Source organism: Heptranchias perlo, chromosome 1, assembly GCF_035084215.1.
Source record: "Heptranchias perlo isolate sHepPer1 chromosome 1, sHepPer1.hap1, whole genome shotgun sequence".
Classification (NCBI taxonomy): Eukaryota; Metazoa; Chordata; class Chondrichthyes; order Hexanchiformes; family Hexanchidae; genus Heptranchias; species Heptranchias perlo.
The window spans coordinates 94,517,945-94,537,021 of NC_090325.1; the positions used below are offsets into that span (position 1 = coordinate 94,517,945).

Genomic DNA, 19,077 nt, shown 5'->3' on the forward strand with positions numbered 1-19,077 from the left:
GTAACTGAAATTTCTAATATCTGAAAGACATGTGGTGGGGGCAGGGACACAGAAAAAGAGAGGAGAGAGAAAGAGAGAGAAAAAGTGAGAAAGAGAGAAGATAAGAGAGGGGAAGAGCGAGACAAAGAAAGAGCAAGAGAGTGAGAAATAGAAAGAAATCAAAGGCAGAGAGAGAAAGATTGAGAGAGAGAGAGAGAGAGAGAGAGAGAGAGTGGGAGAGATAGTGAGAAAGAAAGAGAAAGAATCTCTTATTTTAATTTGATTTCATTTTGAAAAAGCAAGTCGAATCTTTAAAGCAAACAAAGCATCTGAGGGAAATAAGAAAAGGATGAAAAGAGGGAAGCAGGGGAGGTGGAAAGCAGATTGAGTGAGGGGCCCTCTTGCCACTCAGCCTTGGGGGAAGTGGATAGAGGATGACGGGTGAGGTGAGTGACAGAAGAGCAACGAGGAGGGGACGAGACAGGGTTGAACAGGTACTTCATTGCAGAAGAGGTAGGGATAATAATGGGAGTGACAATTTGTAGGAAAGGGAAGGGGTAATGGGAAGGGGAAGGGCTAAGGGACACCATGCGTCCAAAGAGATGGGAGGACGCACAAGTGATTGGGGGAGGGGATTTGAAGGGAGCCACCGAGGGCTACATTTTCTCGACACCCACACCCCAAATGCAGCCTGCAGCTGTTGGTGGCTCCCTTTCCTGCCACATCATGCCATATCATCCCCCACCTTCCACCCAAATGGAGAAAAAGATAGAGAGAGAGAAGCAGAGCAAAAGAGTGTTAGGGAGAGAGAATGAGCGACAGAATGAGAGAGAGGCGGCAACTCATTTTATATTTCTGTATACAGACATGTACATACTCAAACACATTTGACGAGGACAGGATCAGGCTTTGCTATCGACACTCAAGTCCTGGGATTTTCTGGTCCCCTCTGGGGAGTATCTCTGGCAGGGAGGTTCTTCCACCCATCACGGAGATGTGACCTTGACTCCAGCTGTCTTTTCGATCTTGGAGTTATTTACATACTGGAGGCAGATTTTCTAGCCTCCACTAGGGGCTCTCACCATGATGGGGGGGAGTTCCGACCTCAGAGGGCCTGCCGCTACAGAAGGAAGAGGCGGCCTCCACACTGACTGTAAATATGGCAATTTGTTTATTCTTCTACTGATTCCACTTCAGCCTGAGCTGGCAGTGCGAGTACTTGCACAGGGCCTGGCCTTGACCCTGAAAATAACTTCTTCAGCCCGTCTGCCAATCTGAACACTGAGCGCCTGGGTCCATCCAATATTGAAAATACACAAATGCCAGGAAGAGAGAGGTGCAGAGTCAGAGACACAACACAGCACAGCCCCAAGAACTTTTCCAGCTTTTTCCACTCCAAATCGGAAAAAAAAGTGTGGGAGGGGCCCATACAATCGAGGCAATGGTCTTGAGCTCACACACCAATAATAGCCACTGTGGCTACCAGCATATGCGGGATCACTTCCCACCTGAATCAGTACCTTCAGGGTAGGAGGGAAGAAAATGAAAGAGCAGAGGAGAAAAGGAGCAGCATTACTGAAACGTTGGCCGGGTTGGGGGTGGGGGGAGGCGTGCAGGCAGTCACAGGAGATGCACAGCCCAGGAGACCGGGGAGGAGCAACAAATTATTTTAAAAATCAATGAGAACAAAATCTGTAAAATAAAAACACTTGGCAAACCATTCAACTGTCCACGGCTGGTGCACTATGTAACAATTCAAATATTTGACATGCTCTGGTCTATGTCAATATACCAGTCGTGAGTTTGACTACAGTTCCTACAGCACTGCTTAAGCACACATCATTATGAAACAGTTCTATTCATTGCCAGTATGAGTTTGGAGTACAGAATCCAGTGATGCTATCACCACAAACCTTACCAATCTAAACAAGGCGCTGGAAAATAACCAGCTTTTATTTGGCTTCATCGGTTTGATTTAAAGTCTGCATCAATCAATTGGAATGATTTTTCGTTAGCTTCAACCAAAGGCATTTTATCCTTGGCTCCTAAGAGATGCGTAAAAGCCGTTCACAGCTACACTCTGCTCACCACCTGGCTTTGAAAACAGGGTTATAATGTGGAAAGAGATCAGAGAGGGGCTTAGAATCAATGGAGCACCACATGATGGTTCAGGACAGCACGGTGTTGTACTATCAATCTAATAGTGTGAACATGAAATTAAAGCCTTAAACTTTAAGAAATTTGAATGACAAGTTAAAATTGGAGGATAAAAATCCACACATCAACATGCAGTTGATTAACTTCTAAAATATTACATTCCTAAAAATTTTCATTCCTAAACTCAGATGGCCACATCAGACAACAATAAAGAGGGTACACACTTATTGTGGGCTTTAGCACAAGCCAAAAAGATTACAATGGTTTCTCACCCGTTAAACCACAATAGCTGCCAGATTATAGGTCAATGTAAAACCTTTCACAAAAAAGTTCTCGATTGACAACAACTTTTGAGGTGTGCGAAGGGAAGGGGATGGATGGGTCATTGAACAATCAGAAATTGCCCATTGGTGATAGTAATTGAGCCTCTGAAAACGTCCTAACTCAAATTCCCAGATCTCTATACAGCTGCAGATAATGATCAAAATGATCTTTATATTTTCTAAAAGCTTCTCGTATTCCACTTCCAATCACTATCCAGTAACAGTAATTGTAGGTGGGCAGATGTCAGCTGAGCATAGGACTGGGATACCCAATAATATCTCTCCAATGGTTGGTTAGCCTGTTGAGAATTAATTCTTCATTCTGGCTATTTTTTTTAAAAAGGCAAAATGTGTAAGGAAGCACAGGTCTCCATCCAGTTGTGGCACTATTCTCTAGCATCAATTACTGGATTCTGGCAAGAAAGGGCAAGAAGTCAATGAAAAAAATTGGATTGGCAAATATGCCAATTACAACTGTGAATGCCATAACCCTCTCCACTGAGTGTAACCCTCTCCACTGAGCTGCTAGAGTTTTTAAAAAATATAAAAGTGCAGTTTCTTTTAATAGAATCAAAGAAAATTTAGTACCTAAGGAATCTATTTTGGCCCCTCATGCTCGGGCCACTACTTACTCTAAACTAGAGCTATCTAGTCGGGTCCCATCTTCCAGCTCTTTTCCCTATACTGTTTCAAGTATTCTTGCCATTCCATTATTCTCAAATCAAATTTTCATCCCTCAATGATCCATTTTTTTTTGGCTATCTTCATGTTTTGATGTGTTTTTATAAACCTTTATTGTCACTCTATATGGATTGTATGAAAAATGACTGGCAATCTCTTAGACCTTCAAGTCTCCCTCTTTATTTATGTTTTTCTTCTGTATCACTAACCATTTTATTGTTTGCTTCCTCTTCCGTTCGTCCTAATCTCCTCCTTTATCCATGGATTCTAGGACTTTACTCCTGATCAGAATATTTCCCTTTATCTGCCATATTTTCCTTCCAATTAATCTGGGCTAGATCACAATTGTTCCTTCTAAAATTGGCTGTTTTCCAATCAGAGTTTCTTGACTCCATTTCTTTATTTTGACTGTAAACCTAATTATGTAATAATATCCTCCCTTCAGGTTACCTATTTATCCCAGTTCATTATCCAGAACCAGGTCTAAATAAACCTAAACCACTGAACAGGTGCAGTTGACCTCAAGTATTTAGCAAGTTAACCTTAACTGGCCAAATGCTGGCCACTTTTGTTTGGCACTCGTCTCCAACAGATTCAGTACTGAAACCAACATGACAACTAGTTTGAAGTGAAGAGGCACAGCAGAACTACACAAATCAACCAGACATTACCGTGAACAGCATGGTCCTATTTGCCTTCATATTTGTTGGCTGCACAATATTTGGCGCACTGTCAGCACGTTTCCGGGCTTCTAGTAAACCACCACTTTCTGCTCCACCACAGTTTGAACCGCTGCTCATGCCAAGTGAGCCAAATTTCTCCAGAGTACTCTGTAACAGTGTAACCGGAGGTTCATCCTGAACAGTCAGCTTAGGAGCAGATTTGTTCCTCTTCTGCACCAATGGGGTTGGAAGTTTGGAACCCAAGCGTAGTGAATTCTCAGTCGCTGGTCTCTCAGTTCCTTTCTGCTCTGCTCCTCTTTTTTTTTCATCCTTGTCATGTTCTCTGAGGCGGTTGAATTTTTCGATACATTCATCAATTAGTGCTGGAGGAGCTTTCTTGTGTGCCACTGTCACCTTCCCAACAAATAGGACCTCATACTTCTGAGCAAAAGAATCATCATCGTGTACGCGGATTTGCACCTCTTCCTGTCGTGCGGTCTTCCCAGCCTGACGGATAGTACTGATGATCTCAGGAACCTGAGAAACCAAGAGAGAAGGATTCAGAACCACCATTTAAAAGCAACACTAGAGGCTACTGAGATATCACTGCAAGATCCAGATCTATGCCAACTGATAACACAGAACTGAAAACCTCATACATGCCTCTATTAAACATTCCGCCCACATCTGACTCTTCTAAAGTTTTCCATCACCAACAATTTCAGGTTCCCTGATCCCAATCATCTCCGCTTCACTACAACTTCCTCTACAACTCCATCCCTCACCAGAATGACCTCTGAAGCCTCCATTTCTTCCTTCAGCAATGCCCCAAACAGTCTTTATCTGTCACCACACTCCTCCACTTGGCTGAATGTATTTTAACTTTCAATAATTTTTTCTTTTAATTCCACTCACTTCTTCCAGGTAAAAGGTGTTGCTTTGGGAACTCACATGGTTCCTAACAGTGCCAGTCTTTCTGTAGGATATGTAGCGCAAATTTTGTTCCAATCCTCCTTGGGGGGCCCCCTGCTTGACCTCTCCTTTCATTACAATGATGGTTGTGTTGGTGCTGTTCCTGCCATTGTTCTGATCTGGAGAAGTTCATTATTAAACCTTCCTATTTCTACCTGATCGTTACCTTTGTGTACCACCTCTGACTAGAGGGGAGAAAAATCAGTTACAAACAATTTCAACAGGGATTAACCCTGTTTATCATAAAAGGGTGTAAGAATAAAACTGGCAACTACAGGCCAGTCAGTTTAACCTCGGTGGTGGAAAAGCTTTTAGAAACGAGTCACTTGGACAAGTGTGGATTAATAAATTGTAAACAATTTTACAACACCAAGTTATAGTCCAACAAATTTATTTTAAATTCCACAAGCTTTCGGAGGCTTCCTCCTTCCTCAGGTGAACGGTGTGGAAAACCGTGTGACGAAGGAGGAAGCCTCCGAAAGCTTGTGGAATTTAAAATAAATTTGTTGGACTATAACTTGGTGTTGTAAAATTGTTTACAATTGTCAACCCCAGTCCATCACCGGCATCTCCACATCATGGATTAATAAAGGAAAGCTAGCATGGATTTGTTAAAGGCAAATCGTGTTTAACTAACCCAATTGAGTTTTTTGATGAGGTAACAGAGAGGGTTGATGAAGGCAACGCGGTTGATGTGTATATGGATTTTCAAAAGGCATTAGATAAAGTGTCACATAATAGGCTTGTCAACAAAGTTGAAGCCCATGTAATAACAGGGGTAGTGGCAGCGTGGATATGAAATTGGCTAAGTGACAGGAAATAGAGAGTAGTGGTGAACGGTTGTTTTTCGGACTAGAGGAAGGTGTACAGTGGTGTTCCCCAGGGGTCGGTACTAGGACCACTGCTTTTTTTGATACATATTAATGACTTGGACTTGAGCGTACAGGACATAATTTCAAAATTTACAGATGATATAAAACTTGGTAGTGCAGTAAACAGTGAGGAGGATAGTGATAGATTTCAAGAGGACATATACATGGCAGATGAAATTTAATGCGGAGAAGTGAGAAATGCTACATTTTGGCAGAAGGTTGAAAAGAAGCAATATAAACTAAATAGTACAATTCTGAAGGGGGTACAGGAACAGAGAGACTTGTGGGTATATGTGCACAAATCTTTAAAGATGGCAGGACAGGTTGAGAAAGTGGTTAAAAAAAAAGCATATGGGATCCTGGGCTTTATAAATAGAGGCATAGACTACAAAAGCAAGGAAGTTATGTTGAACCTTTATAAAATACTTGTTCGGCCACAACTGGAGTATTGTGTCCAATTCTGGGCATCGCACTTTAGGAAGGATGTGAAGGCCTTAGAGAGGGTGCAGAAAAGATTTGCTAGAATGGTTCCAGAGATGAGAGACTTCAGTTACGTGGATAGACTGGAGAAGCTAGGGTTGTTCTCCTTAGAACAGAGAAGGTTAAGAGGAGATTTGATAGAAGTGTTCAAAATCATGAAGGGTTTAGATAAATTAAATAAAGAGAAAGTGTTGCCATTGGAGGAAGGGTTGAGAACCAGAGGACACAGATTTGAGGTGATTGGCAAAAGAACCAAAGGCGACATGAGGAAAAACATTTTTACCCAGCGAGTAGTTATGATCTGGAATGCGCTGCCTGAAAGGGTGGTGGAAGCAGATTGAATCATGGTTTTCAAAAAGGAATTGGATAAATACTTGCAAGGAAAAAATTTGCAGGGCTACAGGGAAAGAGCAGTGGAATGGAAACTGGATTGTTCTTACAAAGAGCCGGCACAGGTTCGATGGGTCGAATGGCCTCCTTCTATGCTGTAACCATTCTATGATTCTATCAAGTCATTAGGGGAGCATTGACGCCTTTCTCCTTACGCTTATTATAATGGGTATAATAATGTGACCCATTATTCTATTGGTGGCACACACCCTCAGGTCAAGCATTTTTATCTTTCCTTGAGCATTATATTGACCAGCAGGCACATGGTATAGACAGTGCAATGGACGGCAAACCATAATAGAGAATTCGGACATATCAGCCATTGAAGAGGATTCATACTTCAGTACTGGCACAACAACAACTTACATTTATATAGTACCTTTAACGTGGTAAAACGTCCCATGGTGCTTCACAGGAGCATTATCAAACAAAATTTCACATTAAGCCACATAAGGAGGTATTAGGACAGGTGACCAAAAGCTTAGTCAAAGAGGTAGGTTTTAAGGAGCGTCTTAAAGGAGGAGAGGGAGGTGTAGAGGCAGAGATTTGGGGCGGAATTCCAAAACTTAGGGCCTAGGCAGCTGAAGGCACGGCCACCAATGGTGGAGCGATTAAAATCGGGGATGTGCACGAGGCAAGAATTGGAGGAGTGCAGAGATCTCAGAGGGTTGTAGGGCTGGAGGAGGTTACAGAGATAGGGAAGGGCGAGGCCATGGAGGGATTTGAAAACAAGGATGAGAATTTTAAAATCAAGGCATTCCCAAACAGGGAGCCAATGTAGGTCAGTGAACACAGGAGTGATGGGTGAATGGAACTTGGTGCGATTTAGGATACAGGCAGCAGAGCTTTGAATGAGCTCAAGTTTATGGAGGGTGGAAGATGGGAGGCCAGCCAGGAGAGCATTGGAATAGCCCAGTCTGGACTACAAGTGTACAAATCATGCTCCAGGTTTGCAGGGCATAAATGTGAGAAGATACGATTTAGGCACTAAGTTTTGAAGTAATACCAGATCACTTCCCTCCCTTAGCAGAGGGCTATATCTATTTATCTATCCTAGAGATAAATATATTGAGTAATGCAGAGCAATTCTCTGCATAGATACCAGCACCGGCTCACTTATCCTTGTGATACCTTTTACTGATCTGAAGTACTGGTTACACAATAAACTCACAAGAAGTTCAATCATTTTCACTATGACAAAAATTACGTTTCATTTTGCACCAACACAAATAACTTGTGCAATTTTGAGGACTATTCCTCTCCTCCAATTCACGACATTGCATCCCTTTCTGAGGTACAATTGTAAACAATTTTACAACACCAAGTTATAGTCCAACGATTTTATTTGAAATTTACAAGCTTTCGGAGGCTTCCTCCTTCCTCAGGTAAATGTCAGGAACTCCTCGAAGCCTACGCATTTACCTGAGGAAGGAGGAAGCCTCCGAAAGCTTGTAAATTTCAAATAAAATCGTTGGACTATAACTTGGTGTTGTAAAATTGTTTACAATTGTCAACCCCAGTCCATCACCGGCATCTCCACATAATTTCTGAGGTACAGTATGGATGAAATGTAGAACCCAGATGTCAAACCAATTAATAACTCATGTTTGCCGAAATCAACTAGTGAAATAAAGATTTTTGATTTTTACAGAATAGAAGTAAAGAAAAAGCCATTCGGCTCAAAGTTCATCTCTTCAGTATATTAAATCGTCTAATAACTGCAATGATTTACCTCACTTGGTAGATTCTGCCAATCCCTTAGCAGTCTGAATAAAGAAATTTTTCTTGATAAGTTTACTTTTCACTCATTTGCATTTATGCCGTCTGGTCATCCTTGCTTGGTGTACTTGAAATAATTATCTTGCCTTCACATACGTAATAGTTAATATTTTATTACAGTTCTCCTGTATTGTTGCTCACAGTGAGTCAGAGAATATGCTGTTTCATGATGACGATATACAGTGTATTATATAATAAATTTATCTTCCAAAGCATTACTCATGGCCATAAAAGAAAAATCTCTCACTAATTGTTTACTTGCTTCTTTCCCACTCCAATCTTTGTTGTGTCCCTTCATTCTATATCATTGTCTCCATGGTTGTCGCAAACTTTTCTCATTGTGTGTCTATTCCTTGTTCCCATTATTTATCTATAAATTATTCTGCAACTATCTGCTTCCTGCAGTCCCTGTTCTACGGGCCTCCCTTTGTCTCCATATAGCTCTCATACATAATGGACCGGATTTTGCTGTAAAAATAACGGTGAGGCTAACAGCGCTCACCGTTATACATGTGCAAATCGAACAGCAACTTCGAGCAACCGCATATACGCACTTAAGCGCGGAATTCGGGAAGTTGCTGGACCAGATGCGAGCCTCCTCCGTAAGCTGCATGAAAATGGCATCTTGATGTCTGGCTCCTGATTCAAATGAATTGAACAGCGTAAAGTTCCTGCACTGATGTTATAGATACGTACTAAACTCGCTAGAAAAAGTTAGGGTTTGTCCATTCTGATGCAAGTACCCTTTGAACGGTGTTGTAAGTCTTAATTACTGCCAAACAACCTCCCTGGTACTGAAAATTAACTTTAACAAGTGTGGAGTTTCATTCCTTCAGGTTTTAATTATTGTTAGACATTTTTTTTAAAATTAAATACATTTTTTTTCTTACTTTTTCATTCTGTCTCTTAATGCAATCTTTCTTACCCTCTCTCTATTTCTCTTTCTGTACCTGATTTGAGATTGAATTCACTATTCTAACTTACACTTCCTGTTTCAGTCTCTGAACTGCTCATTAACAATTCTTCAATCTGATTGGTTAAGGAGATACACAGCTGCTTGCCCTGTTCGCACAGGTCCCAGATGCCCTGTAGAGGGTGCTGCACTGAATGGCTCTCTAATTTGCAGGAAGTTGCCGTACAAAAGTTCAGAGAAAGTCTCTGGGCAAGTGCAAGTCTAACGAATGGTGCCACTCACAGCAAAATCTGGCCCAATGCTTTACCGACATACTGAATTTTTACATTTAACATTTAGTAAAGCCCAGGGCATGGAGTAAGATAACCGCCAATATGTAGCAGGTTGGAGGTGTCTGGCAGCACTCACAAAAAAAGGATATAGCTTTAAAAGGATCAGAGAACAGGCTGCTTAACGTATATATCAGATCACTTGAACAATTTGATTGGTTGGGTCAGTGCTTCTTTAATGTAGCTTTTTCCTACTTCTAAATGCGTTTGATTGGATCAAATGTCTTTAATATTAACAGAAAACCAATCAATTTGAGGTCCTTGAATCATTGGGCGTGATTCTGACTTGGAGCCTGGAACTGAGCAGGTGGGTATATATTCGCCTGGGAAAACCGGAATTCTGCGATTGCAACTCAATTGAAGGTAATTGTTTTTGCTTCAGGGAGGGAAAGGAGCCAAGAATTGCAGGGGGGGGGGGGGGGGGCAGTGGGAGGCCATAGAGGAAATCAGGGGGTCAGATGTGGAGGCCAGGGCGGAGGAGGCCGTGGAGAAGATCGCAGGCCGGTAGGTGATCGAGCCGCGGGAAGAGTCAGCGGGCGGGAAGTGGGTCTCCCATCAGGGTCAATTCTGACTACCCACCCACCCCCAGTCTACCCGTTCTTTAGGGTTAAAATTACCCCCATTGGGTCAAGAAACAATCTTGAACCACATTCACTAGTGCAAATTCGCTGAATCCATCATTTCTAATTTATTTTGGATTGACTATCTTTACATACCTTATCTCATATGTCATCATCATTATACTCCTCAGGGAGTTTTTCAGCAGACCCCTAATGTTAATTCCATCTTCCACCTCTTTGTTAACTCAGGTCTGACTATTTCATTTTATTACTTCCCCTGGTTTGTTAATTCTCAATCCTTCAATTTATAAATTCTCCTAAATATACAAAGCTATCTCTCCTTACCTTCTGTCTTTTCCGTCCTTTCTGAACAGCCCATACTTGTATATTTTGAATTCATTCCCATTTTCTTGGTTGAGCCACATTCCTATAGAATTTCTGACTGCCACATATGGAAGGAGGTGGGGAAAGTCTCGGTGTGAGACGAGAGAGGGAGAGCAGCATTAATAAAGCTATTGGAATAGAAGCACAAGGCTTAGCTGAAATAAATATTGAGAAATACGATCAAAGAAGAAAGGGAAAGTAAGAGACTATGATGTAGTGAGAAATAAAAACACAGCTGTAGAAGAAGCAAGAGATTAATAACTATGGAGGAATATATGATATAGTAGCTAAAACTGAGACATGGCTTAGGCTTGGACAAGACTCCATGAATCTGTGACTATATCTAGATCAGGCTGCTGCTTGCTTTCCCAATTTGGACATCAGTCCCGTGATGTTATCATAGAATCATAGAAAGGTTACAGCATGGAAGGAGGCCATTCGACCCATCGAGTCCATGCCAGCTCCATGCAAGAGCAATCCAGCTTGTCCCACTCCCCCGCCCTATCCCCATAGCACTGCAATGTTTTTCCCTTTGAAGTACTTATCCACTTCCCTTTTGAAAGCCACGACTGAATCTGCCTCCATCACCCCCTCAGGCAGTGCATTCCTGTCCCACCCACTCGCTGCGTAAAAACATTTTTCCTCATGTCACCTTTGGTTCTTTTGCCAATCCCCTTAAATCTATGTCCTCTGATTCTTGACCCTTCCACCAATGGGAACAGTTTCTCTCTACCTACTCTGTCTAGACCCTTCGTGATTTTAAATACCTCTATCAAATTTCCTCTCAACCTTCTGTGTTCCAAGGAGAACCACCCCAGCTAGGTTTGCAGTGGAAAGTTGAAGTGCCTGCCTTCCCTGCACCTTCCGGGAGGTGACACTGAGCTTCTGGCATGTGGACAGCGCAGCGAGGTGATGGGTAGCACTCCGCCTTCTGGTAGACCTGTCTTCAGCACTTTAAACTGGAGATACAACTGAAGCCCAGTGAAGCCAAGTAGGACCTTCAACCTGCCTGACTGGCCCTGACGCCACAATGACCCAACATCATCGTGCCCACTATCAAAGACTAACAAGGTACTGCTCAGCTACAATTACTTAAGCTATATGTCAATGTCCAGTCCTTTCGGTTCAGGTTGGTCATATTGATCTAATGATGATGTGGAGATGCCGGTGATGGACTGGGGTTGAAAAATGTAAGGAATCTTACAACACCAGGTTATAGTCCAACTGTTTTATTTGAAAGTCACAAGCTTTCGGAGGCTTTCTCCTTCGTCAGGTGAAGTGTGACGAAGGAGAAAGCCTCTGAAAGCTTGTGATTTTCAAATAAAACTGTTGGACTATAACCTGGTGTTGTAAGATTCCTTACATTGGTCTATTGATGGCATTTTTTAATGCATCAATTTGACATATTTCTGAAAAACACATGGATATCTCTAAGTAAAGCGTTGAGGAAATGATTTCTATCTGATGGTACCATAGTTCTCTATGTTTACATTGGGTTGTCTCAGTTTAACAACTGTGACGGTCTCTCCTGAACTTAGAAGTGTATTAAAGTTGATCTCTTTTTGCTAGTAAGATGCTGCTATCTCCTTCAAACTGATGTGATTGCTCTACTCAAATGGCTGCGTGATTGATGCAGGAAGTCACACTGCAGTTGCTGAAGAATCCAGCGGAGCAATCATTGACAAAATGATGCAATTTATGTCCAAATAGTTGCATCCTGTATCTTGAGTATCATTTTATCAGCGGTTGCACCAGTGATGTCAATTAAGTTATGATGGGTGCAAGTCCAAAGCTCAGAGCTAACAAATGTAGGAAATTAGAATACTGTGCTCATTGGTACAGATAATAGAAAATGTTTTTTACTTCATGACAAAAGTTACCAGCTCTCCATGTTACTGTTGCACAAGAGGTCAATTACTGTTCCCAGTGAAAGTAGATCACTCGAACCTACCCTCCATCTCCCCATAACACTATTGCAGCTGTGTACAGACACTGGTTATTGGCCTCTGATATAGTTACTGTCAGAAGGCCAGATAGCCAGCCACCAAATAAAAGCATTAACTAATCTCAAAATTCATGAGATGGGATGGAAGGGATAAATTCAGCTCCCTCACACCATCATCTGCAGCAATTCCAAGCCAGACACCCTTTACCCTTCCCCTCCATCCCCAGATGTAAAAGAAAAATCATGTGGATTATTTTCCTCACCAGTTTTTCTATTCCCCTGTAGTCACTGACTCCTTGTGGAGTACAATTCTATATGCACCCTCTGGTACCTTACTGAAGTTGCCATTTTTTACGCGCAAGCTTCGATAGCAAGTGTCGGCAGAACAAGCAACTGCAGGTATCTTGTATTCATCCACAACCCAAGCAATGACACATACAGCAGGGGCAGCGAACAGAAGTGAGATCTGCAGTCAATCCCCTCCTCCCTAACCAAAAACGCTAGGGCCAATTTCAGACCCCAACTGCAACTCCAGAGGAGATTAATTCCACACAAGTCAAGAATGAAACCCGAGATCGTCCTATTCTGGAAGGCTCAGCTACTAACCAGATATACTCAGATATGGGTGGTGTTCACAAATGGATGTTAAGATTAAAACTAAAAATCCTTTGTAGTACCCGTATCATTATCATATTTCATTTGGTGCTGGGGCCACATTCTCTTTCCTCCTGATTAATTTGAAGGTTTGAAAAAATGTGAGTAATTTAGTTTGGTGGTTTTGTGGTTCTTGCCTATTGCTGAATGAAGCTTTTCCATCTGCCTAATAGAAGCGGTTTTGATTGGCTCAAATACCCCACTGCTTTTTGATTTATATTTATTCATAGTTAACTTAACAGATACTAGTTATTTGAGCCAATCATAATTTTTTGCCCTACAGGTATGTGATGGTTTTTCAGGTATGACAATAGGAGAGCGTGCTAGACAAAAAAAAGTTCAAATTATGTAGGACATATTCAAATCAGAATCCAAACTCTATCCAAGTCCGTTTATTTCAAGCCTCCAACAAGGCCTACCTCCACCCATATAAAAGTCCATCTGTCATTGAAACACTTATGCATGGCATAGTCACCTCCAGATTTAACTACTCCAACACCCTCCCTGCTGGCTCCTACTCTTCATAAACTCCCAATTTGCCCAAAACATTGCCATCCATATCCTGTTCCATACAAAGTCCCACTCATCACAGCCACTATTGCAGACCTACACTAGCTCCCTGTTCATATTGCATCAAATTTAAAATTATTTTTGTCTACAATTCCATTCACTGTCTCAACCCATCCTATCTTAGTCTCCTTCAACATTATATTCCCTTCTAAATAGTTGTTTCTTTAGATTCCCATCTTCTGTGCATCCTGCTTCCTCTCACCACTATTTGTGTCAGAACCTTCAGCTACCTCAGCCCCACTCTATGGAGCTCCCTCCACTCCTTCTCCCTTTCCATTTCCATTTCCCTCCCCCTTCACAAACCTTCTCAAAACCTATTTTGTCAGTTAAGTTTTCCATCAATCCTCCTAAACACTCCCTTCTTTCTACGAGTACGTAAAAAGAAAAAGATTAGTGAAGACAAATGTAAGTTCCTTATAGTCAGAAACGGGAGAATTTATAATGGGGAACAGGGAAATGCAGAGCAATTACACAAATATTTTGGTTACATATAAACGTAGAAAATAGGAGGAAGTAGGCCATTCGGCCCTTCGAGCCTGCTCCGCCATTCAATGTGATCATGGCTGATCCTCTATCTCAATGCTATATTCCCGCTCTCTCCCCATACCACTTGGTGCCTTCTGTGTCTAGAAATCTAACTATCTCCTTAAATATATTCAGTGACTTGCCCTCCACAGTCTTCTGTGGTAGAGAATTCCACAGGGTTCACCATCCTCTGAGTGAAGAAATTTCTCCTCATCTCAGTCCTAAATGTTCTATCCCGTATCCTGAGACTGTAACCCCTCGTTCTGGACCCCCCCCAGCCAGGGGAAACATCCTCCCTGCATCCAGTCTGTCTAGCCCTGTCAGAAATTTATGTGTTTCAATAAGATCCCCTCTCATTCTTCTAAACTCGAGTGAATACAGGCCGAGTCGACCCAATCTCTCCTCATACGACAGTCCTGCCATCCCAGGAATCAGTCTGGTGAATCTTCGCTGCACTCCCTCTATGGCAAGTATATCCTTTCTTAGGTAAGATCAAAACTGCACACAATACTCCAGTTCTGTCTTCACGGAAGAGGACACAAATAACTTCCCAGAAATGCTAGGGAACCAAGGGTCTAGTGAGAAGGAGGAATTAAAGGAAATTAGTATTAGTAAAAAAATAGTGCTGGAGAAATTAATGGGACTGAAAGCTGATAAATCCCCAGGGCCTGATAATCTGCATCCCAGAGTACTAAAAGAGGTAGCCATGGAAATAGTGGATGCATTGGTTGTCATCTTCCAAAATTCTATAGATTATGGAACAGTTCCTGCAGATTGGAGGGTAGCAAATGTAACCCCACTATTTAAAAAAGGAGGGAGAGAGAAAACAGGGAACTACAGACTGGTTAGCCTAACATCAGTAGTAGAAAAAATGCTAGAGTCTATTATAAAGGATGTGATAACAGGACACTTAGAAAATATCAATGGGATTAGAAAAAGTCAACATGGATTTATGAAAGGGAAATAGTGTTTGACAAACCTACTGGAGTTTTTTGAGGATGTAACTGGTAGAATAGATAAGGGAGAATCAGTGGATGTGGTGTATTTGGATTTTCAGAAGGCCTTTGATAAAGTCCCACATAAGAGGTTAGTGTGCAAAATTAAAGCACATGGGATTGGGGGTAATACACTGGCATGGATTGAAAATTGGTTAACGATAGGAAACAGAGAGTAGGAATAAATGGGTCTTTTTTGGGGTGGCAGGCGGTGACTAGTGGGGTACTGCAGGGATCAGTTCTTGGGCCCCAGCTATTCACAATATATATCAATGATTTGGATGAGGGAACCAAATGTAATATTTCCAAGTTTGCTGGCAACACAAAACTAGGTGGGATTGTGAGTTGTGAGGAGGATGCAAAGAGGCTTCAAGGTGATTTAGACAAGTTGAGTGAGTGGGCAAATACATGCAGATGCAGTAGACTGTGGATAAATGTGAAGTTATCCACTTCGGAAGAAAAAACAGAAAGGCAGAGTATTTAAATGGTGATAGATTGGGAAATGTTGATATACAGAGGGACCTGGGTGTTCTTGTACACCAGTTACTGAAAGCAAATATGCAGGTGCAGCAAGCAGTTAGGAAGGCAAATGGTATGTTGGCCTTCATCGCAAGAGGATTTGAATACAAGAGCAAGGATGTCTTACTGCAGTTATACAGGGTCTTGGTGAGACCACACCTGGAGTATTGTGTGCAATTTTGGTCTTCTTATCTAAGAAAGAATATACTTGCCATAGAGGGAGTGCAGCGAAGGTTCACCAGACTGATTCCTGGGATGGCAGGACTGTCGTATGAGGAGAGATTGGGTCGAATCAGCCTGTATTCACTCGAGTTTAGAAGAATGAGAGGGGATCTCATTGAAACATATAACATTCTGACAGGGCTGGACAGACTGGATGCAGGGAGGATGTTTCCCCTGGCTGGGGGGTCTAGAACAAGGGGTCACAGTCTCAGGATATAGGGTAGGACATTTAGGACTGAGATGAGGAGAAATTTTTTCACTCAGCGGGTGGTGAACCTGTGGAATTTTCTACCACAGAAGGCTGTGGAAGCCAAGTCGCTGAATATATTTAAGAAGGAGATAGCTAGATTTCTGGACACAGAAGGCATCAAGGAGTATGGGGAGAGAGCAGGAATATGGTATTGAGATAGAGGATCAGCCATAATCATATTGAATGGCGGAGCAGGCTCGAAGGGCCGAATGGCCTACTCCTGCTCCTACTTTCTATGTTTCTATGTTTCCAGGCTCAACATCCATTTCCCCGACTGTGCTTATTTGTGAAGTACAGGTTTGGTAAATGCTTTTCAGTAATTGTTAAGACTTACTTTGGCAATTCAACTTCTTAAATGAGAACATGGCCACAAACTGGCACTAATTAGTGTTGTTAAACACTTGGCTTTTGAAGTAGCCAAGTAGAGAGCTGCCAAGATGCACAGAATTAAGAGACACTGCTGCTTTAAAACACTAAATTATGATCTATTACGTTGGTTCTTTCAAGCAGGCCATTTAGTTAAAACCTCTACAGTGTACAAGATTATGTACTTAAGGAGGACTCATCTTTCTGTATTCCAACCTCCCTCTGCTTACTAAGATCAAATCAAAACAAATCTACTTTATGTTCTCCTGAACAGGTTTATATGGGAGTTGTCACATGGAATTTTTTTTTAAATCACTGTACTCATGTCCTTTGCAAGTATTCTTCATTGGCATGAAGTCTATGCTGGGCTCCTTTCAGATACTTAATTTAGCCCATAACATCATGAAAACGTAAACATTTATCTCTCCACCTTTAAAACCTGCTCAAACCTCTCTCTTCAACCAAGGTTACATATAAATATATCAAACTATGTTCAAGTAAACTGCCCATCCCAGAGCGATGCATATTGTTTGCAAATAGAGCAGCCAATTTCCCTGTGGTCAATGTCCAGTGTGTGCTGATATCACAGGGCGTTAGGACAGGAAAAAGGGTGGAGACCCGTTACACAAGGTCACTGCCCCTCTTGCACATGATGAGTATTTCTAGGGCCCACACAAGTAAGGGCAGGCAGCAACTGCCTGAAACAGCCCAAAGTACTTCAAATACACTAAAATGATGTAAAAGTGACCTTCTGATCAGCTTCCAAGCCTAATACAGGACTGATCACTGGGTTGAAGAGCACCCATCGAAACTGGGCAATAGGCTTTGCTAGATGCACCTCGAGTTCAGAGGATCTTGAATTGCGTAGCCAACAACTTTCAGCTTGATGATTTATTGATTATTTGTCATTAGGACAGTGCGGGTGCACTGAGTGGGCTGTGGAGATTTTGGGGGTGATTTTGACCCCCAAGAATGGGTGGGTTGGGGGCGAGTGGGAGTTGAAAATAGTTGTTTTTTGGGTCATGATCGCAACCCGGCTTTTACCGTGGGTGGTAAGAGTACAGGCTTCCCACTGGGAATGCAAAGTCTGAAAATTTTGAGGTTGTGACCCAAAAAAACCAACTATTTTCAACTCCCTCCTGCCCCAACCCACCCGTTCTTGGGGGTTAAAATCACCCTCTTTGTTGCTAAAAGAAGCAGCAATCACTGGTGTAAAATTCCCTTCTTTACATTGCTGCACACAACTTGCTGCCCCCGTTTTGAGTGAGCACTGAATCGGACGCCCTGCTCCTAACCTGGCACTCACCCACATTATTTAAAATAGCTGAACCCAGAAATATGGTCAGGTTCAGGATAACTTCAGGTCAGGGGCATGGGTGAAAGGCTAGGGCAATTAAGGCATAGGAAAATTAACCCAACATTCTGCCAGAATGAAAGTAAACTCTTTAGGAATTTATTTATGCACATTCTAGAGCATCTCCTCAAACTGGGCAGGAAGATTTTGTTCAAATCTTCCATTAGGTTGTTTTGTACTTTGAAAAGTCTCAGTGCCACACCATGTTAGTTGCTTTTAGGGAGCCTTGCCTTAATATTATTAGAATCAACCAAGTATGTACATGTTGCATGTAAACTTGGCAAGCCACAAGTCAAGTTCCAGTAAAATTTACCACCATCATGGCAACATTGTTCAAAGCATGAATAAAATATTCCTATAGGACTTTCCTATACAAGTTAACTTTGATCCAAGTAACAAAAGAATCCAGTTAAATCAAGAAAGTCACAAAATCAGTTAGGTTAGGTGTTCATGACAAGAAAGGAGGAAAGCAAAAACTATGTACCGGAAACCCTAATATACGGATTAGATCTCAAGTCATGAGGCTGAATGCAGCCTTAAATAATAAGAGTATTATTTCATTTTTGACTTGAGATAAATTTGGGCAGTCTCAATGAGTCATCACAAAAATGCTTGTTATGTCACACTTTAACTTAGTGGCAGCACATGTTGTGCTATCCAGGCACATTTTTGGGACAGAGAAGTTTTAACCAGCGTATACCCGTGTCATTATCTGACAAAAGGAATGTCCAATGGCAACGCTGGATGCAAATGTGAAAAATGTTTCATTGTACATCACTGATGAAGAGGCGAAAGATTAAAGTACTCTCACCACGGAGTCAGGAGGTCGTGAGTTCAATCCTCACTATAGGGAGAACACATATTGTAGGTTGACAATTGAGTGCAGCACTGAGGGAGTGCTGCATTGTTGGAGACACTGTCTTTCAGCTGAGAGGCTAAACTGAGGCCCCCATCTCCTTGTTCAGGTGGACCCAAACGATCCTGTGGCAGTTTTCAAAGAAAAATAGTGGAGTTCTCCCAGTCTCCTGGCCAACATTTATCCCTCAACTACCATCAAACCAGATTATCTGGTCATTTATTTCATTACTATTTGTGCATAAATTGGCTGCTGTGTTTGTTTATATTACAACAGTGACTGCACTTCAAAAGTACTTCATTGGCTATGAAATGCTTTGGGACATCTGATAATGTGAAAG

The 19,077-nt window shown here is 41.9% G+C and overlaps 1 protein-coding gene across 7 annotated transcripts in view; it reads right to left on the reverse strand.

Annotated features, from left to right (window-relative positions):
- The window catches only part of tbc1d1 (TBC1 (tre-2/USP6, BUB2, cdc16) domain family, member 1), a 262,797-nt gene that overhangs the window by 142,064 nt on the left and 101,656 nt on the right, over nucleotides 1–19,077 (reverse strand). For all 7 annotated transcript variants that reach the window (XM_067988911.1, XM_067988881.1, XM_067988901.1 and 4 more), the window contains one exon: nucleotides 3,812–4,339. In XM_067988911.1, the coding sequence (XP_067845012.1) occupies nucleotides 3,812–4,339 (528 nt within the window). The remainder of the gene's footprint in view (nucleotides 1–3,811; nucleotides 4,340–19,077) is intronic.